We start from the raw sequence: 22,822 nt of genomic DNA on the forward strand, positions 1-22,822 counted from the left end.
AAGTCTAGAAAGACTGAAGGCTTCTGGGCATGATATCACATGCCTAGAATCCTAGCACTTAGGAGGAGGAAAGAGAAGGATCAGGAGTTCAAGGCCAGCCTTGGCTATATGAGATCCTGCCAAAAAAACAAATAAAACCAAAGGCCTGATGTGTGTCTGTGTCCCTGAAACAGAATACCTTGGGATATTCTTTCATGCTATTCTATCACTGAAAGTCCTCACCTACTAGCTTAAAATTTCCTTCTTTAAGAAGCCGTACTTGATGCCTCTATGAACTGACCCCAGTATTCTTTCTGTTAATCACATCTCTGCATTTATCTGCATGTTTGGATGACAAGTTTCACGAGGAAGGACCAAGCCTATGGCATCTAAACTATGCCTAGTACAAAGAAGTCAATCGAAGATCTACTGAATGAGTGAATTAATATATTCATTAGGCAACTGTGGACGAATAAAGCCAAGAAGTACATAATACATATTTTCATTTGGCAATTAAACTCTGGTAGAAGGTAAGGGAGCACGGAGTTAGAATCAGAAAATGGTCGTGAATCTCAGTTTACTACTGACTATGGCAGAGCCTCTGTGAGGTGGTGCGCACATATTCAACGTTGTTAGAAACTCCCTGTTTTCCAGAGTGGCCATCCCATCCTGCATTTCCACCGTTTATGGAGGCGTTTCAGTTTCTCTCCATGCACAGCTGCACTATGTATTGGCAATTTTAAAAGAACTCATTCTAATTTGTATGTAACAGCATCTCATGATCTATTTGTATTTCTCTTCTGATAATGTTGTTAAACATTTTCATGTGTGCTTGTCCAGGTGTTGTGTTTGGTGAGTATCTGTTTATACAAGGTTTGGGGGGACTTTTTGTTTGTTGTTTTTTTTTGTTGCTGTTGTTCAGACAGAGTATCATATAGCTGCTCAGATTGGCCTAAAACTCACTATGATGATGAAGATGTCTTTCAACCTCTGATTTTCCTGCTTCACCTCCCAAGTGCTAGGATTACAAGTGTCAGCACTACATGCGATTGATGTGGTTCTGCTGATCATGAGTGCTAGGCAAACACTCTACCAACTTAGCCATACCCCTAGCCCTTACAAGAAGAGTTCTTACAAGTCAAGAATGTATGACTTGAAAATACTTCCTTTCCACTGGTAGTCGGCCTTTTTAGTTCCTTAACACTTTCATAGAGCAAGCGTTATGAATTTTGACAGAGTCAACTGGTCATGCAGTCATCCTTTCATTTTAGAAATTTTCTTTCTTTCTTCCTTTCTCTTTCCTTCCTTTTTTCTTCTTTTTCTCATTCATAAACTTTCTAAGTATCCCGGTGAAAGGATTGCTTACCATGGACTGCTATGCCTAACGTAAACAAGACAAGGGAAACAAAGGGCAAAAACCTCTAGGGGGACAGTGAAACTCAGTGAAGAGCCTGTCCCATTGAGCTGAAGGCCCTTCTGGAAGCTCAGGACCTAGTCATCAGGGCTTAGTGTTGGGTCTCAAGCTTCTACAACCAGTTTTAGCCAGATCTCTATGCTGCCTTCCCAAAGTTCCCAGACCATGAGTCCTCCATGGATAAGATAAGGAAAGTTCTTCCTCATATACTGTTTATTTACTTTTTAATGTTTAATTTTGTTATTGTTTTTATTTTATGTGTGTGAGTGTAATGCATGTATTTAAGTGCACCCATGTTATGCAATGCCCATGGAGGACAGAAGAAGGCATTGGATACCCTGGAACTGGAGTTACAGACTGTTAGGTGTGCTGGGATTTGAACCCAGGTCCTCTGCAAGAGCAGCTCTCTCCAGCTCCATCTTTATTATTTATTATTGTTGTTGTTGCTTCTTAAGTTATGGTCGCAATATGTAGTCTGTGTTTGCTTTGAATTCGTGATCTTTTTGTCTCAGTCTCTTAGAACTGGGATTATATGTGTGCACCACCAGGCGCAGCTTCTTCTAAGACATATTAGTTATCCAGGTCATTATCTATTTATCTATCTATCTATCTATCTATCTATCTATCTATCATCTATCTATCTATCTATCTATCTATCTATCATCTATCTATCTATTTATCTATCTATCTATCATCTGTCTATCTATCATCTCGTCTATCTATCATCTATCTATCTATCTATCTATCTATCTATCTATCTATCTATCTATCTATCTATCTATCTATCTATCTATCTATCTATCTATCTATCTATCTATCATCTATCTATCTATTTATCTATCTATCTATCATCTGTCTATCTATCATCTATCTATCTATCTATCTATCTATCTATACATCTCATACATACAAATGTTATATATGTTACATGGTATACATATATTAGCTAATATATACATATACACATATACATGTGTTAGTAATTTGTCAGATGTTACCCTGTTCTTGTGGAAGAATCAAGAAAATAGTATTTCAAAACAGTACACAGGATTTTGCCACTGAGAGTTAATGCTGAGTTTATAGACTGTTCTAGATAGTCCCCTGGTTCAACTGTAACCATCGTCAGACAACTTTCAAAGAATGCGTATTTCTACAAAATACATCACGATTTTAAGAGGTGGGAATGACTATTTCAGAAGCTCCATTTGTTAAAACTTTGAGGCAAGTTTTAGACACTGTGGCATTTGGTCTCTGGGATTTTTTGGTTTGTTTTGTTTTCAAACAGCGTAAGTAGACCTGAATCCTCTATCTGAGTACAAAATTGAGCCTCAGGGAACCACAGTATGTTTCAAAGTGATTAATCTGCATAAAAAGCTAATTACCTGCATTTTAAAATGCCTTTATTTAAGATATGGAAATGCATGTAAATATTTTAAGACATAGAAAAGCTTCAGAATACTTTAATTTAGATATTTTCAAAAACATCAATTGGTAAGTCCTTCCCTTCCTACCCCTCCCCTCCCCCATCCCCCCTTCCCTCCCCTTCCCTCCCCTGCCTCCCCTCCCCTTCCCTTTTTCCCTTCCTCCTCTTTCCTTTGCTTTCTTTTAAGCAATGGTGTTGTCACCTTTAACTTTGTTTACAAACGGAGTAAGCCTTCTAGTAGCTACAGCATTAAACTTCCTAAACAGGCTTAGCTGAACAAAATCCATCTAATTGGAGGTAAGGCAACTATCGTACCATTAATGGAGTTCTTCAAGAAAAATCATTGTAATACTTTTTCATCTTGGGCTTATTTTCTGATATGCTTTACCATCCTTCGTAGTCCAGTACAACATTTTATTTTGTTTGATCCACTTCCATCTCAAAGTCATGCCTGAAAACTGCTGGAATTCAGAAAGCTTTAAACAATTGTGTAGGTCTTTAATTGTAGATTAGTTTTGACAGGACTGTGAGGCAGAGGCTTGCCTGGGCCCACAGTGATGCTAGCTGACAGCCCCTCACTGCTCTGGGAGCGAGGAAACATGTGGAAGGAATTGCTCTTTTCCATTTCACAGTTTGTCATTTCCTCTGCAGGGCAGCCCCTGACCCCTTCAGAGATCCTGACACCCATAAGGGAAGTGTTCCCACTGATGTAAAGGAAGTGGAGAAGCAGTTTAATGCCGAGAAAGGAGAGAGGAGGGCGTGGCAAAAAGATGTGGGGAATAGAGAGATGAGACGGGCTTAAAACGTTTCCAGCAGGTTAGAATCTCTGCTGTGTTGTTTCCTTTCAAGATCAAAGCTCACAAATCTGTTAATATAAAAGGCATTACAAGGGTTCTTTAAAATTTCTTTCTCTTTCTCTTTCTCTGACATAGAAATGGCAATAAAAAGAAATGCATCACATGTACATAATGAAGACTGTTTCGAGAAAAAGGTGCAAATAGGTGTTTGCTGCCCTAGTCCAATACCTGGGTATGCGTGGTATGTTTCTCATTACTGAATGTGGATTAGATCAACAGCATACTACAGCTTGTGAATTCAAGCTACTTTATATGCACAGCATTCTATGTGGCCTCAAGAGTTCATCACAGTAAACTTTCTCTATTTATCTGTCTAGTAAGAAAACACAAGAGCTGACTGCCTGCATTTTCAGCCAAACTGATGTTGGTTTTGTTTTGTGGGTGGACCTAGAGCATCGCAAAACTGAGATTGACCTTATTTCAAGAAAGACGAAGGAAGTCAGTTTTAAAAGCACAGCCACACATCATTTAATGACAGGGTTACATTCTTAGAGATGCTTTCTTAGGTAAGGTTTTCACTGTGATAATAGCATAGGTTGTATTTACACAATTAAAGATGGTGTAGCCTACCAGACACCTGGATGTGCAGAATAGTTACTGTCAGATAACCAAAGTCTTGTGATATGGTTTATGACTCTATACTTTATCATTTCTGAAATAACTGGAAACATTTTCCAGGATATATATTTTTTTCTGATGATACAATATTTACCTTCCATCCGCTCCACCCCTTTAATTTTGTTTTATGGTTGGTGGTGTGTTCTTTAATCTTTTTGGATGACTACACTCACAATGCAAGCAGGGTATGTATATCATCATCACTTACAAAGAGATTCTATTCTGAAAACAATTCCATCTGTCTCGGGCCAGTTCCTCTCATTTAGTCTATGCTCAGAATAAGACAATTGTCATCACAAAATGATAGGACAGTGAGGATGAGTCATATGACTGTGGTTTCTGGCTGAGCATGAGCCATTGCAATTGACCTATCAGGTTGTGAAATTAGAGCTCTTGTAAATAGCCTTGGGAGCAGAGGATTAGGTGGAAAGAGTCCCTTGGAGGAGCTTTGACAAGACTCACTTCTCTTTTCTCTCACTGTTTAACCTGGGGTTCCCAGGAGTGCTAATAGCGAACACACATTCCATACGAAAGTGGGAATGAGGAGCTTCAGGGACAAAGCATTCCTCTAATCTACTTTTACTAAAGTATGAGTCATGATGAACGACACCAAGACTGGTGGTGAGGATTCGCTCCTGAGACTTGACCAAGTGGCAGCAAATCTGATTGATCTGACAGTTGCTCTAGTCTGTGTCACTGGCTTTATTTCGGGCGTTTGCTTCAAATCCGCAACAGGTCATATAGCTCTTTTGACTCAGTCTTATTTTCCCAAATTGATGAGTGAACAATGAATGAAATTGCAAAACATTCCCATGAGAAATGGCATCATTAACTCTATTTATTTGCTTATTTTTGTCTCTATGTGTGTGCATGTTTGTTATGTATGTGAGTGTGGGCATGCACACGCATGGCTTTTGTGGAGGTCACAACCTCAGATGATGGTCCTTGCCTTCCGCCTTGCTCAAGACAGGGTCTCTGATTATTTGCTGTTATGTTCGATAGACTCACTGGCCTCTCAGCTTCCTGTCATTCTTCTGTGTCTGCCTCCCATTTCGTCACAGGAGTGCTGGGAGGACAATGTGTGCTACTGCATTCCGAGCTGCTTTATGTAGATTCCGAACATCCTCACTCAATTCCTCATAGTTGTGAGAGGAGGAATTTATCCATGGAACCATCTTTCCAGCCATCATTGACTTTTGAATATGAGGCTGGCTTTGGACACTTGAATGGAAGGACTGATTGAGTTCTCTGTCTTCAAATTTCTAATATGTCAACAGGCCACTGAGTTTGTTCAATGTGGAAATAAGTGAAATAAACACTGACAGGGAAGAAACAGTGTTTTGACCGTAGCGATCTAGTCAATTTCACTAGAAGGCCTTTATAGAATAGTAAACAGGAGCTATAAATTCAGACAACTAGATCTTGTATCAAATATTTCTGTGAAATAAAGTCTTAACCAAGTGTAGTAGACTTCTTGCTGGAGAGACTGGGAATTCATTAGAATGGTACATTATGAAAATACATGGCGACGCCAGTAAAATCAGTAGCTGCTGGATACGAAGTTCAGGAGAGTTTTTCTCCTACTCTGCCCACATGCCTCTTTCTCATCCTCCCAGTGGAGGTTTTGTTTTTTATAGAGCAAGATTTCTAACTTTCCAATTTATTAGTTTCTCCTTTTATGGATCATAGTTTGGATGTCAAATCAAATAATGTTTGACTTACCAATAGATTCTGAAGATTTTCTATATATTTTTAAATTTTTATTTTACTTATTATTTATGTGTATGAGTGTTTTGTTTCCATGTATGTAAGTGTACCATGTGCATGCAGTTCCTGAAGAAGTGGAAAGAAGGCATCAGATGCCCTAGAACTGGAGTCACAGATGGCTGTCAGATGCCATGTGGGTGCTGGGCACCAAACCTGGGTCCTCTTCAAGAGCAGCCAGCACGCTTAACTGCCGAGTTATCTGTCCAGCCCCAGATTTTCTGTTTTTTTAAAATGTAAATACATTTTGAGGTTTTTATTTTTCTAATATATGGAGTAAAGCTTAGGTTGATTCTTTCCCCATAAAAATATTGGATTTTTCTAGTGCCATTTGTTGAAAGGTCATCTTTCTTCTGTTTAATTAGTCTTGCCCCTTTCTTAAAAACCAGCAGTTAGGTACAGTTCTGTGGACTTGTTCCCATCTTCTCTACTAATTTTGTGATCCATACCTCCCTCTGCCAGGACCACAGAGTCTTGATTCCTGTAGCTATCTCACAAAGCTTAAAATCAGGGGAGTTATTTCTCTCATTGATTTTTCCTGTTCAAGATTGTTTAATCTACTCTAAGCCCATGCCTTTACACATGAATTTTAAAATAAGTTTGTGTTGCCAATATAAAAAACTGTGTTATTATATTGATAGACTTATAAATCAGTTGCATGAAAATTCTATCTTTATTATTTTGGGTATTCCAGTCAGTGATCATAATATGCCTTTCCATTTATTTAGGTCTGGATAAGGACTTTAAATAAATAAATCACTGTTTTGTAATTATGACTATAAAAGTTTTATACATGTTTTATTAAACTTTTGCTCAAGTTTCTCATACTCCATGGAATAGTTTTAAATGATACTTTGGGCATGGTGGTATACGCCTTTAATCCCAGCAGAAGCAGGCAGATCTTTGTGAGTTCAAGGACATCGTGGCCTACATACAAAGTTCCATGCCAGCTGGGGCTACAGGGAGACCCTGTCTCAAAAAGACAAAAAAAATTGGTTTTAACAGCTTTATTGTTAACATATAGAAATGTGATTATTTTTTATGTGTTGATGGTGTGTCACACAAGTTTAGCACTAAGTTTTTTCTATGCTATTCCTTAAAAATTAAAAAAAATCATGCTACGTATGTATGTCTTTGTGGGTATGTATATGTGAATGAAGGTGTCTGAAGAGGCCACAAATGGGCATTGAACGAAGCTAGAGTTACAGGTGGTTGTGAGCTGCCTGACATGAATGTTGGGAACTGAACTTTGGTCCTCTGCAAGAGCAGCATTTAACTGCAGAGTCATCTGTCCAGCACTATACCTTGAAAATTTTGTGTAGGATATCATGTCATCTTCAGAAAGTGTGGAGGCCAGAAGTCAATGTTGGGCAACTTCCTGACTTCCTCAATCACCCCACATCTTGTTTTTTGAGGCAGGGCCTCTCTCCAAACCGGGAGCTTGCTATTTTGGCTAGACTGACTTGCTAGACAGCCTGTAGGGATCAATCTGTCTTTGCTCCCCTTAGTGCTGAAGTTACAGGCATGTGCCACCCCACCTAGTGTTTTACGTGGTGCTGGGTATGGAACTCAGGTCCTCATCCCTGCACAGCAAGCACTTTATCCACTGAGCCATCTCCCCAGTCTTCTCTGTTGTATTCTTAATATTTGGGGAAATACATTCAGTTTTCCTGTTACACAAGTTCATGATATCTGTCAGCTTCTGGTAAAGCTTTTTAGCAAGGTGAATTTAACCCTATAGAACACATCATGAATGTGTTCTTAATTCCATAGAATTTTGCTTTGCTAAATATGACCTTATAATGTAACTTAGATGATTAATGTGGCAGATTTAATGTTTTTGAACCAAAATTACATAGCTAAAATAAATCCCACAGGTTCATAGTTCATATTTTTTTTCATATAGGGTTGAATTCAATTTGCTGAGATTTTTGTAGAGGATTTTTACTGTTAATATTCTTTAGTGTTACTGGTTGGTTGTTTTTTTATTATGTCCTTTCTTTGTCTGGTTTTGATGTCAAAGTGTAATAGCTGTGTAAAATGAGTCAGTAAATGTTTTTCCTCTATTTTTTGAACATATTGTTTGGCTTAAATATAAAATGTCTATCACTGGCTCACATGTTGGATCTTTGGTCCCTGGTTGGTGGCTCTATTTGGGAGGTGGCGATAATTAAGGGGACAGGACATAGGTAGAGGTAGAGGGTCCCTGGAGGTATGCTTTCCAAGGTGATTCCTGGTACCTGGTCCTGTCTTTGCTCTGTTTCCCAGCTACCAGGAGGCAAAAATCCTCCTGCTACATACTCCAGCTGCCTCGATGGCACCAGATCATGCAGTGAACTCTCAGAAACCTGGATCCAATGCAATCCTCTGCAGTAAGTTCTTTGAGCAGATATTTGTCACAGAGACACTGAAACTAACTAACACATAGATTGTATGAGGTTGCTGTTATTTCTCCTGCAAATGTTTGGCAGAATTTTTAAGTAAACCAACTGAGCTAGAGGTTTTAAATTACTTATTCAATCTACTTAATGGTTATAAAGCTATTCAAAACATCTATTTCTAAATATCTATTTATCTGGATGAAGTGCTGCAATCAATTTCTTAGTATTTGTGGAACTGGTTGCTTTGTTGTTGAACGCTTGGCCATGGAGTGGTTCAACATTGTCCTTTCATATTTTTCCCCAATGGACTCCATTTCATTCCTGATCCTGGTGATTTGCATCTTCTTCCTTCATTTTTGTGAGCTTTGCTAGATGTTTGCTGACTTTCTTGTTTCTGAAGAACGAGCTTTTGGTATTATTTCTCTCTGTCTTTTAGTTGTTTTCAGACTCATTGATTTTTGTTCGCACTGGGACCATTTTCTTCTACTGATTTGGATTTCTTTTCCTGTGTTTGTAAGATCTTCAAGTGAGACCTTGGATGACCAATTTTCTTCATTTTCAGATGTAAATATTTAATGCTTTAAAATTTCCCATCAGCATGGCTGTTAATGGTCTTTTAACAATATTTTATTTATAATTTTTTAGTTTACGTGTATGTGTGTATTGCCTGCATGTAGGTAAGTGCACCCATGCCATGCAATGCCCACAGAGGACAGAAGAGGCTGTCAGATCCCCTGGAACTGGAGTTACAGACAGTTGTTAGCTGCCATGTGGGTGCTGGGATTCGAACCCGGGTCTTCTGCAAGAACAGCCAGTGTTCTTAACCACTGAGCCATTGCTCCAGCCTGTTTTTTTTATTTCTTTTATGACTTTCCACTTAAACTACAGTATATTTAGCATTGTTTTTGAATTCCTAGCTCTGTAAAATTTTTCCTATTCTTTGTTTTTTAAATAAATTTGTTTTTATTGACTTTTTTGTGTATTTCATATAGAATGTCTCAAACAATCTTAATCATCTTTATACCCCAATCCTCACCAGCACCCTCCCACAGAATCTACCCCCCCTGGAACCCATATACTCTGTCATCTGTGTTAAGGCCCACTGTGTCAAGTCAGTATTCCCAGATGTTCCCCAGTGCAAATCCATCCACTCAGGTCTAGTCAGCCTATGTAAAGTCCCTTGTTTTAGGAAGATCAGCTTTTCCTCACTTAGAAGTAATCAGTTACTAATATTTCTTCATCTAAGATTGGGGTCTGATGTTCATTTCCTCAATTCTATGCTGGATTTTTGTCTGCCTGAGTTTGCACGGGACTTGTGTATGCTGACACCACTGCCATAGAATCATATGACTAGGGTCCCAGGAGCTCATAGGACTCTGTTTCCATATGGTCATGCACCTCCTACCTGACTCTTAAAATCTTTCCAGCCCCTCTTTCTGTTTTTAATCATGATTCTAACTTCATTATAATCATAGAAAGTGTTCTATATGATTTTATTTTTTTTTAATTTAATGAGGTTTGGTATATGGTCCAGAATGCATTTGTGAATTATCAATGGGATGGGCACTTGAAAAATATACATTGAACTTTTGTGGAGGGCTTTGCTTTTATGTGTGTGTGTGTGTGTAGGTTTGGTTTATTGGTTGTGTTGGTCAGATCATCTGTATCTTTGTGATAGTTTTATCAATTAAAAATATTTTATTATTTTTATTTTATATGTATGAATGTTTTGCCTACATGTATGTGAGTGCACCTGTGTTGTGCAATGCCGTGGAGGTCAGAAGAGAGCTTCAGATTCCCCTGGCACTGGAATTAAGGACAGTTCATAGCTGCCATGTGGGTGCTGGGAATCAAACCTGGGTCCTCTGCAAGAGCAGTCGGTGCTTTTAACCGCTAAACCATCTCTCCAGTCCCAGTTTTTTCAATTAAAAAAATTTATTTATTATTTTTATTTTTTGTGTATGAGTGTATTGCCTGCATGTAAGTGAGTGCACCTGTGTCATGCAATGCCGTGGAGGTTAGAAGAGGGTGTGGGTGCTGGGAATCGAACCTGGATCCTCTGCAAGAGCAGTCAGTGCTCTTACCCACTGAGCCATCTCTCCAGCCCCAGTTTTATCAATTTTTAATCCTATCATTTGATGAAAGGGAATGCTGAATTCCTTATCTCCAGCTCGGAATTTATTCTTTACAGAGGAGACACCTGGTGCCTCTGGGTGGGGACTTATCTGGACTCATGATAAGATGCCACATGGGTCAGGCACTTGTAGTAGGATTCCCCCTGCTGGTGCCACTTGGACATACGTGATCTCTCCTCTCCCTGGAAGAGAAATGCCTCAGGCAGCAGGAAAAGAGAGTACCGATTATATTTTCCTGGGCCACCCTTGGCCAGGACTCAGTGCAACTTCCCTTGAGTGATGAATTCTTTAAGACTTTCAAAGTCTTTGACCTACAGATTACTTCGAAGGGTTAAATGACAACTGCCTAACATTTTTTCCTACTGCCTTTTTGGTTTTGAATGCCAGCTCAATTTCATTATAGATGGGGTTGGGAGGTAGCTAATCAGAGTGGTTTCTTCTGTTATGTGGAGTGGAGCATGAGAGGTTTTCTCTGGGCTGGTACTCTAGTCTTGGGGTTTGGGGTTACTTTGTCTGTCTTCACACCTTTCTGAATCCTATCTGGTTTGCTTCTTGCATTATTTCCAAAGCTGACACTTTTGCTGAATGTGGAGGGAAATACAATTTTCTACCCCCTTTACTTGTATTGAAATGCTCCTGTTTATTATTTGTATGTGCATTTACTTATAAATGCATTATACTTTGCATTTACTCAGGGCTCTATAACATTTAAAGTTTTTTTTTAGCATATTAGATTCTGGACTTGAAGAATATGGAAGTAAAAAAGTTGTGATGAAATATATGCAATATAAAATTTACCATCTAATTGTGTTCAAGAGTCCCACTCGGTGGCATTAAATACTTTTACATTTCTGTGTCGCCACCACCACCATTTGTCTCTAGAAACTCCCTGTCATGGAAAATGACAACCATACACATAGCAACCTGACTTTGCATCCTCTTCCTTCAGCTCTGATAAGCTTTGTTCTTCATTCTGGCTCTGTGGATTTACCTATTGTAGCTACTTCATGTAAGTGCCATCACACAGTATTTGGCTTATTTCGATTGTTGTAATGTCCTCAAGGAAGGAGGTAAAATTTAAATTGGGATATTTAATTACTCACTGAAATGTTTTAAAAACAGTTTTATGGAGAAGAGTTTAAATTTGGTAACCAATTTGACACTTTGAAGGACGTAATTGTAGTATGAAATATGAACCCAACAGCATTAGCTATTACTGTTATTTCCTGCATGGATTTTAGTTCACTTTTTTCTTCACTGTAGCCCAGGCCACTAAAAGTGTGCATTGAGGTTGTTGGGTCATAGTTCTGTGGTCAAGGATCATCACTTTAAGTTCCTTAGCCTGCAGTACCAATCACTGCCATTAGCTAGAAATGCAACAAAAGATCTACAGAACTCAGATACGTGTGAATTTAGTCCAGAAAAGAACCTGAGTATGGGAGGCAGAGAGGACTAAATTGAGATCTTGACTCTGTTATTTAATGTGTTTTGATAAATTTCTTAATCTCTGAGTCTTTGTTTCTTCACCTACATAGCCAGCCCTACTTAAATACTAGTAATATTTTTTATAATAGACCCACACACATAGTAGGTGCTCATGAAACCATTCTTCTGTTACTCAGTTGATTTCCATAATTTAATATTCACATTTCATTAGGGCTATGCCTTACTGAATTGATATTAGGGAAAGACTCCGTATATACCTCCCTCTAATCTCATAGCAATAGGAGCGTAAGTAGGTAAAATAATGTATTATTCCAAATACTTTTGAGTGTTCTACATTCAATGGAAGTGTTAATTGATGATAACCAGGAAAAGCTCACGAGCAGCATATTCAAATTTCTGGATTCCATCATCGTGTTTAAGATGGAGAGTTTAATGTTTTTAAGACTAAGAAATAAAGAGGCTGATTTTCATAAAAAGATGGAATCTTCTTACAGATGGCAGAATGGGGCAGTGTCTGAAGATTATTCTTGCAAAGAATAAAAAAGTATATTCATCCTCTTATAATATTTTATTAGGCAAGGCATGCATGTGTGACTCTTTTCATCTTATAATGCAAATGATTCAAAAATTAGTAATATGTTGATAGGATGGCAAAAATATTTGTAGTTCTTTATTGACCATGAAGTTCCTCAACACATAAATAGCTGGCATGTGCAAATGCTTTTGCAAACTGAAATACATTGTATAGGTATGTATTATTCTTAATTGACTAATCTTGGATGTTCGTAAGTGTCACCAAAGTATACTATGGGAGAATCTATGTGGGAAGGTTGTGGACTTGGTGGTTTAGACAGGTTGAATATAATCTTTTCATTGGGTTCTTACTGATAGTTACATTAAAATATCCTTAAATATTAAATCATCATGCCTTTTAACTTTTCTAAAAAAACAACTTCATAAAATATTGGATACATTCTATCCTTTTCTAAACATTTTGAGCATTAAGGAGAATAATTCTTGATAAACATAAGATCTAACATTTTAATACTTTTTCAACTATTAACATTTTTATTTTATTATTATTTAAAAACGATTTTAATATTTGATTTAACATTCATGAGTATATTGCCTGTGCGTATGTAAGTGAACCTGTGTTGTGCAATACCTACAGAGGTCAGAAGAGGGCATCAGATCCCCTAGAACTGGAGTTATGGATGACTGTTAGCTGCCATGTGGGTGATGGGAAGTGAATACAGGTACCTTGGAACAGCAACCAGTGTTCTTAACTGCTGAGCCTTCTCTCCAGATGCAACTGTTAAATTTTAAAAGATTAATTTGTTCATTTATTCCTTCTACAAGTACAAGATAAAAGAGATTCTTTTCCTTCACGTTATGACATACATTCAGTTATTTGTATTTGAAGCATTCACTAAATCACCATTCATAGGTCGAATCAAGCTACTAGCACAGAAAGGTGTCAACTTATATTGCATCTGTATGAATTCTAATTTATCTGCTGTGAATATTTTCAATTAGATGCTTGACCATAATTTTGAATACTGTTATGCCATTATTTGTTGTCTTAACCAGCACATTTCTGAAAATTAGAGTCACAATTTTTGATGCCAATAAACACATTAGTACTAGGATTTTGGCCTGTGGCTGCAGTCATGGTCACTGTGACACGTAACTAAGACTTTGTAGTTTGTTGCTTATTTTGGCCTTTAAACTGTACATTTGTCCTGTGAACTAGATTATGTGCTTCTGACTGTCAGTTAGCTGAATGCATTTCAAGTCAATTTACTAAAATAGTCACTGTTAAGCGGTATATTTGGACAGAGTTGACACCTTTGACATTTTCTAAAATGGCAAAAATAGCTGTATTTAAGGCTGTGATTTATGAATGCTGTGTGCCTTCAGAACCGCCGTCGGACTGTGCTTTTTAGTTTTTGCTGCTGAAACTCTTTCCACAAACTGCTGAAAGGGCACCTAATTAGTGCGGCATGATCAGCTATCCCACAGCAGATGGACAGACAGACATTTATACAAACACCAATCACAGTATCGATTCAAAAGCATACCCTTCTAGTTGATTCTTGCAACTTCCTGTTCTCACAAGAGTAGACCTGAAGGGAACACGGCGGAAGTAGAGAGAGTGAGGAGGAAATAAGAAAGAGGAGACAGATCTGCCTTTGTGAAACAGACGTGCCTCGGTATAAATAGAAAAGCAACATGCGATGATTAAAAAAGTATTTTGAGCCTTTAGTTGTCGTCTAGATTGCTGGCCTCTATTAAAAACTTCTTAAAATAACAGATAGGTTTAATTCCTCAAGCCAAGAAAAATTATATCATCTTAAAGATTTTTTTCCATATTTATCACATAGATGAGACTTGACTATTGGGGAGAAAGGAACAGAATTCCATGTATTGCAAGTTTTAAATGTACCAGGCTAAGGTTTACTTAATTGGAACCTCCAGGCAATAAAGGAGGCCTTTTTAAAATTCTGTGATTCTTAATATGCTAAATAATGCAAAGCTTCACTCTTGAAGCATGAGATGCACATCTGGCAGCTTAACATTTAAATTGGGGGGGGGTGCCTCACTCTAGTAGTAATTTTCTCAAAGAAAAGAATCAGAAATATATTACAAGTAAATTTAATTTCTTCTTAGATTTCCATCCTGTCTAATTGCAGGCATTTTCCCCCATCGGTTCTTTGTATTTATTTTTTTTTTTACACACACTTTCTGTACATTTTATTAATCTTTAATTTGAGATGCTTCTCGGGAGCTGTCAGAATGCTTGAGAAGACGTAGTGGTGTGTTTTACTTAGCAAATTGTTTTGAAAAATCTGCCTGATCTCAAGCAATAAAAGAAATAGGACAGAAAATAAAGAAGAAATGGAATTTCAGAGACCCATAAAAATATTACTGACGGGAAGCTCACATTTTTCAGTTGGCTCTCCTCTCACATTTTATTTTTTTTCTCCAATATTAATGTTTTCTCTGTTTTGTCATTTTCTGGCTGTTTCTTATGCAAAAGTTGTTTATAAGATGCATTCTTTCTTTGCATTTTTCCAAAGGACAGTGTCAGATCGTTGATTAATTTTGCAAAGGTCATTTGGAAAAAACCATTAAAAACATGCCAAGTAAAAAAGATTAGCACACATGGGGAAAATACACTTCTATAAACATATGTATTTATATACAGCTAGGGTACGGTAACATTATACAATTTTGACAAGTGTTTTCTGTGTGTCCTCATGTAATATTAAAAATATGACTGTTCTATTTATTTTCTCTGGGCGATACCAGCTGACGTACTCCAAAGGCATCTGCAGGTTAATATTACTTGTAAACATTTTATCTTTTTCTCAATGTAAGAGGACGTGATCATTAAATTGAATTCAGCTCCATAAAATAAAATGGACTTTCAGAATAATCAAACTACCTTTGTATTATTAACACATAACATGGACAATAGGCAATCCAGATTTGGCCATGTATTCACTTCAAGCTTTTAATTAAAAATGAAATAATTTTCCCCCTTCTGGTTTTAACTATGATAGAAAAGCTGATACCGTACTGGGTCCTCTACCATAACCAGCCACCAAACTAGAGAGAAAAAAGGAATCACTGCTTTGAGGTACTGGCATCAAGAGGCATGACTCTGACCCTGAGAGAAGAGAAAATTATGTTTGAGTCCACACATGTGATCCGTGGCCCTCTACCGGGACATACCATTCCAGCTGTGATCTGCAGTCCAAGCAGAGAAATTCCCTTGAGCCTAGAAGATAGAGCTTCCGGGCTTCTGACAAAACTGCAGCCTGCAGGCCAGAACACACACTGAAGAGGAGCCAGTATAAACTCCTCGTGGTCTTAGGCTGAGAACTGTGCTGGATATGGTCAGACTTAGACTAATGGAGGCACTGATGAGTGGCTGCTTTGTGTGGCTGTTGTAAGACCTATAGTAGAAATAGTGGGACTGGAAGAGAGCGGGAGGTCAAACCCAGCAGGAGAAGTTATGCTAATAACCAACTCATTATCGATTTGATAACAACTTCAAATCAAGGTACCTAAGGGCTTCATATTATACATAAAGGCCACATTCTGGAAGACTTAATCCAAAACTACCCAAAGGAAGCCTAAACAGGTTGTAAAAGTTTAACAGATGAGTAGTACTTTGAGATTGAGTTTTGTGAAGTTAGGGTGGCTTGGGAATCCTTTATTTTTTGTCATAGACTATTATTAAAATATAATATAAATTGAAGGCTAAAAATTTTAAATATGAAATCCAATAAGTGAACTGTTTACTATGGAAATATGCTAAAACCCTCAGAGGACGATACCAGAATTCAGTGTCTTCTACACTGTGTATTATGGAAATTGCAACTAGCAGACATACAAAGAGAGAAATACAAAGTATACTTATAAGAAATGAAAAAAATGTAAATATAAATAACCATATTCTGCTGTTAAATTTATTAGAGAAAATTATTTAAAAAATAAAGTTATTTAAAATATGAAGGAAAATTTGAACTTCATAAGTAAATAATTTGAGCATTTTGCCACAGATAGGAAATCATTAAAAAAATAAGTAACCAAACACAAAACTGAAATTCCAATGATACAAAGGGCAATTCATGGGGTAAGTTTAATGGAAATTAAAATGGTAAAAGAGATAGTGAGCATGAAGACAGAACAATAGAAGTCAGCCAATCTAAAAATGTAGAAAAGAGGGGGCTGGAGAGATGGCTCAGCCATTAAGAGCACTAGCTACTCTTGCAGAGGACCTGGATTTGGTTCCCAGCATCTATGTGGTGGTTAACTCCAGCGCCAGGGAATCTAATAACTGTTTCGGACCTCTGTGGTCATTGTGTGGCATGGGTGCACTTACATACATGTAGGCAATACACTCAGACACATAAAATAAAAACAATGAATAAAATATTTTAAGAAAATAAACACATAGAAAAGAAAAGGTGTAAAAACTAGAGAGACTTGGAAAGCTTGACATCTGTATAACAGAAACTTGAGAGCAAAAGAGTAAAAAAAGAAGAGAAAATATACTTTCAAAATAGTGACTGAAAAATTCCCAAATTTGAAAAAAAAAATTGACTCAGGGTTGAATATCCTCATTGAACTTGAAAAGGAGAAAATGTAAATGGATCAATGTATAGCAATAAGACAGCCACACCCAGATGAACGTCCAGGGCAGAACAAAAATCCTGATGCTAAGAAGCAAGGAAAACTAACATACTATGACGGGAAGAAATCTTGTCAATAAAACCACAGCCACTATTAAAAATAATTGAGATCAGAAATCAGTGAAATGACATATTTTAAATGATGAAAAAAAGGATAATCCAGAAGTCTGTATGTGTATGAGTATATTGCCTGCATGTATGTAAGTGCTCCCGTGTTGTGCAATGCCAATAGAGGTCAGAAGAGGGCATCTGATTTCCCTGGAACTAGAGCTATGAGTGGTTGTTAGCTGCCATGTGAGTACTGAGAATTGAACCCAGGTCCTCTGAAAGAGTAGCCAGGGCTCTTAATCACTGAGCCATCTCTCCAGCCCCCTTGTCCAAGGTTATTACACCTGGGGAATAAGAAATTCCAAAGAGGTAATGTGAACTGATACAGAGTGAACTTGTTATAACATCAATTCTAATTAGACATGGATGATGTTAAAGTGCATGACATTAGTTCACAGTGAACGCCTACCAGCTTGGGAGACATAGTAAAGAAAACAACAGAGGAAATAAAATGGAATGCTAAAACACAATGTGAGTAATCCAAAAGAAGGCATAAAAGGTTCACGGTGGGGGGCGGGGGGAGAATAGCAAGATGAAAAACAGACTCAACTATATGAATAATTGCATGAGGTTTCTCATCACGAATCTAATTCTCAAACAGATTGCCAGTTTGGTTGCAAAAGGAAGATTAAATATTGACTATTTATAAAGATGTACTATAAACCTCAAGGCAGAAATATAGGAAAGAGAAAATTAAGCACTGTGGAGACACTATATATAAGAAAGCTGGTGTATTGTTGTCTAGCAGAGGGAATCCATGCGTAGATTTTAAAATAAAGATAAAAGACTGTTTATTAAGAAAATAAAACAATCCTAATTATGCAATGACTGACAGATTAAAGATTGATGAAATAAAAACTGACCAAAATTAAAGGAAAAATGTTTGGAGAACTTTTCATACACCACTTTCGGAAGCATCTAACACTAAAAGCATTTTAAAAGACTTGAAAGTTCTTTAGTTTAATTAAATCAACAGTTGTCAAGTGATGCAGCGACCTTCTCCATTCACTAAGAGATATAAAAACACTTGTCTGCTACAGTACCTGGGCATGAGTTTCCCAGCAGCTGCCTTCAGAGCTCTTACAACTTGGAGTCAGGGATTCATCAATCCTTATGTAGGCTCAAGGTTGGGAACTGTGAGTCTTTCTCACTTATCACTTTATTATTTGAGCAGAATCTCTCTATTGAACATAAGCTAGCTGGCCATTGTTATTGTCTGGAGATTCATTGTCTCAGCCTCCTGGCTCTTGGGATTACAAGTGAGCCACCATATCTACCTGACATTTACTTGAAGTCTAGAGAACCTGAAATCTGGTCTTCTTGCTTGCACGGTAAGCATTTTATCCCCTTAACCATCTTCCCAAACCCAAAATATAATAAAACACCACAATCTAGTGCTGGGTGTCGCAGTTGCTGGCTGTCATTCAAGCACTGGAGAGTCTCTTAGGCAGGAGGGCAGTGAGCTAGAAGGCATCCTGGGATACACAGGGAGCCCTTGCTTCAAAAAAAAAAAAGTACAAGAAAAAGAATTTCATTTTATCTATTACTATTTAAGACATGCAAGCTCCTTGAACCAGTAATTCCACTCTGAACAACTTATCCATTAGAATGAAAACAGCACAGATAACCAATGGTGAAAATGTTTTATTGTATCATCTTTTTGAAAAGAAAGACAAGAATGAAAAAGGAAAGTGTACGGTCACCAGAAGAGAAACTACAAAGAAGCTGAGCCCTTTCTTTAGGCTGTTGGTTGAAGAGAAATTGGAGATTCAAAGCATTAGGAGTTGTGACTTGCTGCTGTTGACTTGCAAGTGGAGAGAAACATCTGGAATGTGTGAGACACTGTGGACTCCACCCACACCCACAATCCTGAAGAGTCCCCACGATATAGGATGAGAACAACCGTCTTGGATGTTGCATTGATTTTGGCCTTAGAGGCTTTCAGTAGGGAAAGCAACAGAGCCATCTGTGCACGGACACCCAAGCCACAGATGTGGGACACAAGATATAGATATCCTTTGTAGCCACAGACTTGTGGTAATTCGTTTAGGTAGAAAAAAAATGCCCAAAGTTTAAAAATGTTATTTATAAGTAGAAAACAGAATGTAGTTTCTCAAGTAAGATACAATGGAAAGATTAGGTATACGGGCTTTGAGGTTAAATAGAAGCGAGATTAAATTTTATATTTTTGATTAGTTAGCTTTTGGATTTGAATGAAGTTCTTTGAACTGAGTCTCAATTTCTAAGTCTGTCATGGCTTTCAGATGGTATAATGACAACTTGTTCAAGAGTTTGGGATGTATGCGTGTGCGTGTGTGTGTGTGTGTGTGTGTGTGTGTGTGTGTGTGCATATATCTAACAACGCAATGCAGGTGGGATTCCTAGAAAATACTGGAAAATGCCAATGCCTTCTGTTATTTTTGTTTATTTTGCCAAGTAGCAACTATATAATCAGAATGTAAATCACAAATCTTAGAATAGTCATATTGACAACCTGAAAATAATGTTTCCCGTTTCCTTCCCTTCTCTTCCTCTTTCACCTTCGTTCTGACCATGTCAGCTTCACTGTGGCTGTCTTAGATTCCAAGTAAGAGAGCTCATGCAATGTTCTACATGATCTTTTCTCAATAGACTGAAGTGTCCAGTGTCCATGAAGAGGTCACCTGGCCTATCTCACTCTTCCTGGTGTCTGCCTATAGATGGACACAGTCTACTGGGGCAGGGTAAAACTATAGTGAAAGCCTGTGTTCCCCAATAGGTGACTCCCAAACATCAAGGCCGAGGAGCAAGAGGCAGGTTGAATCATCCTTAGGGGAAGGAAGGAAGGTTTCTGAAGCATGCAGCCACGTCCTAGGCATTTGACATTGTTGATATCCCATTATAATATCTCTACTGCAGCAGCTCTGAATGTTGGTGATGTTAATGTTCAATCCTTGGAGGGAAAATGAGGGTCAAGAATCAAGGCTTTGATCTTGATACCTGTCTCCGTCAAGTCAACCTCTGCATCAAAGCTGTGGCTCTCCTGAGGTACTCCAAGCTCTACCAGTTTCTAGACCAGGATATTTAGTCACAAGATCCTGGGGATAGGCATTGGCACAGGGCTCCATGGAAATGAAACACCCAGCTTGGACTTGGGAGGCATCACACTGTAGTAACACCTGATTTTATGATAACTTCATTATTTATTTATAATTATTTATTTTTCATAAAGAAACATTTGCTGGGAAAGTAGCTTGCATCAAACAGTGCTAGACACTGTAGGGAAAAGAAACGAACAAGATACACAAGGGATTTGTGATGTAGACCAGTGTTCTCAACTGGGGAACGCTTTGTCCACCAGGATGAGTTTTGGCAATGTCTGAGGACATTTTTGGTTGTCACAACTGAAAAGGATGGGGATGGGAAGGTAGCGGGTGATACTAGTGTGCAGTGGTGATAGTCCGGGAGGCTGCTGACAGAGCTGACAGGCCCACAACAAAGCTATATTCAGTCCAAAATATCAGTTGTGTTGAGGGTCAGACATCTTCACTTAGGACAAGTCATGTAAGATGTAGCTCAGGCTGAAGCCTTGGGTGCAGGAAGAAAAGAAAACTGTCATGATTTCATATCAGGCCACCGATGAGAGGTGCAGAAGGCTTGCTTTGGAAACCAATCCTAGAGATGTACCTGATGATAGAGAATCCTTCTTTGATGAAGGTGGAAAAGCAGATCAGAAACAGCTGTGCTTGTAAATTAAATCCCCAGAGTGTGGCTGATGGACAAGTTCTACTTGAAGTTCATAATGCTGACTAGAAGCAGGGGGCATGGAACAATGTGGTGCCTCCTTCTTAGAATTTATTCTTTTACCCCGCTTGTCAGGGCTTTTCTAAGCTTTTTAATGTCAGCGGTGTGAGATTACATCGCCTGTGAAGTGAAACTCTCTATAATCTATTTTTCCCACCTTTTTTGTTTTTAACTCTAGGGAGCATTTCTAATAAAATGGATCCCTGCCCTACGGATTGTGATCTCTGTCCCTTCAAAGAAGTTCATGAATTACATTGCACGGTAAGATGAAGACTGCAGAGAAGTTGGCAGCACAAAGACCACGAGAACAGCAGCCCCTGATTATTAGCTAAGACTTCTTAAAATGTATTTCCAGGTTGATGGTAATTTGTTCTTCAAAGCAGATTTTTAAGTATGGGGCATATAAAAGCAGCTGACATCTGACAATTCAACAATGCCAATAACTTTTTGTTATATCCGAATCAGACTTCTTTAAGCTATTAACAAGTTTAAATTAATCAGTCTATGCGACTCCAGCTTTAGAAGGACAATTAGAAAACATGTTAAGGGCTGAAGAGATGGCTCAGCGATTAAGAGCGCTAACTGCTCTTGCAGAGGGGCTGGGTTCAAGTCCCAGCACCTGCCTGGTGGCTAACAACTGTCTGTGACAGGGGATCTGATGTCCTCTTCTGACCTCCAAGGGCATTGCACAAAATGGGTGCACCTGCCTACATGTAGGCAATACATTCGTACACATAAAGTAATAAAATATTTTTAAAGGATGATGTGTTGATTGTGCTGTGTTTTGAGGATTATCAGGACTGCCAGGAAGCCTGAGTGTAAGCAATCTCATATTTAATTATTTGTTTATTTTGTACACTGACAGGGCCATATGGGAACCAGGACCTACCACATGCTAGGCAAACTCTTTACCACTGAGCTATGTCACCAGTTCCTGAAGCAACGTTTATAAGCTTATTTAAATTAATTAACCTGGCTTTCAAAAAATATTAACTTATTTTTATGGATATTATTGCTTCTAGTCTTTATATAGTCATTTTCAAAATTTTATCTACATAGATTAAGTGCCTTTGAACATCAACTGTCTGGATAGATAGTTGACGTTGCTGGGCATGGTGACACATGCCTGTAATCTCAGCACTTGGGAGGTGGAGTCAGAAGGATCACTAGGTTGAAGTCAGCATGGGGTACATACAAAGCATATGTCTGAAAAACCAAAACCAAGAAGATGGGGAAGGAGGAAGGGAGGGAGGGAAGAAAGTCAAGTAAATGTATTTCTTCCCAGTCTTTCCCCTTGTCTTAAAGCTTCTCTCTATAATTATCTTAGTTCTCCACTTTCTTGTCTAAATAAATCTAATTATGAGTGCAATAAAGAGTTTTCTATCAACACTGGACTGATACATAACAGTGGTCCTGTAAGCACTTACTACCTAGAACACACCCACCTGGCTGGTGAAAGACACTGTGTATGCCATTCAGTCAATGCCGAAATTGCCTGGCGATTCATTTCCCACAGTATATTCCGCTCATTAATAGATGCGTGACAGAGGGTCCGGTGAGATGGCTTACCAGGTTAAGGCACCTGCCATGTGACCTGGATTCAATCTCCAGAGCCCATGTAAAGTTGAAAAGAAATAACCAGCTTCACAAAGTTGTACTCTGACCTCCACATGTGTGCCACAGCACATGATGCCCTCCCATGTTAAGCAC

The 22,822-nt window shown here is 38.2% G+C and overlaps 1 protein-coding gene across 1 annotated transcript in view; it reads left to right on the top strand.

Annotated features, from left to right (window-relative positions):
* Ofcc1 (orofacial cleft 1 candidate 1) overlaps nt 1-22,822 on the top strand; it is a 342,547-nt gene that overhangs the window by 149,631 nt on the left and 170,094 nt on the right. The window contains exon 12 of the mRNA XM_029562823.1: nt 21,291-21,352. Coding sequence (XP_029418683.1) covers nt 21,291-21,352 — 62 coding nt within the window. The remainder of the gene's footprint in view (nt 1-21,290; nt 21,353-22,822) is intronic.

Source organism: Nannospalax galili, unplaced genomic scaffold (assembly GCF_000622305.1).
Source record: "Nannospalax galili isolate Female #2095 unplaced genomic scaffold, S.galili_v1.0 scaffold72, whole genome shotgun sequence".
Taxonomy (NCBI): domain Eukaryota; kingdom Metazoa; phylum Chordata; class Mammalia; order Rodentia; family Spalacidae; genus Nannospalax; species Nannospalax galili.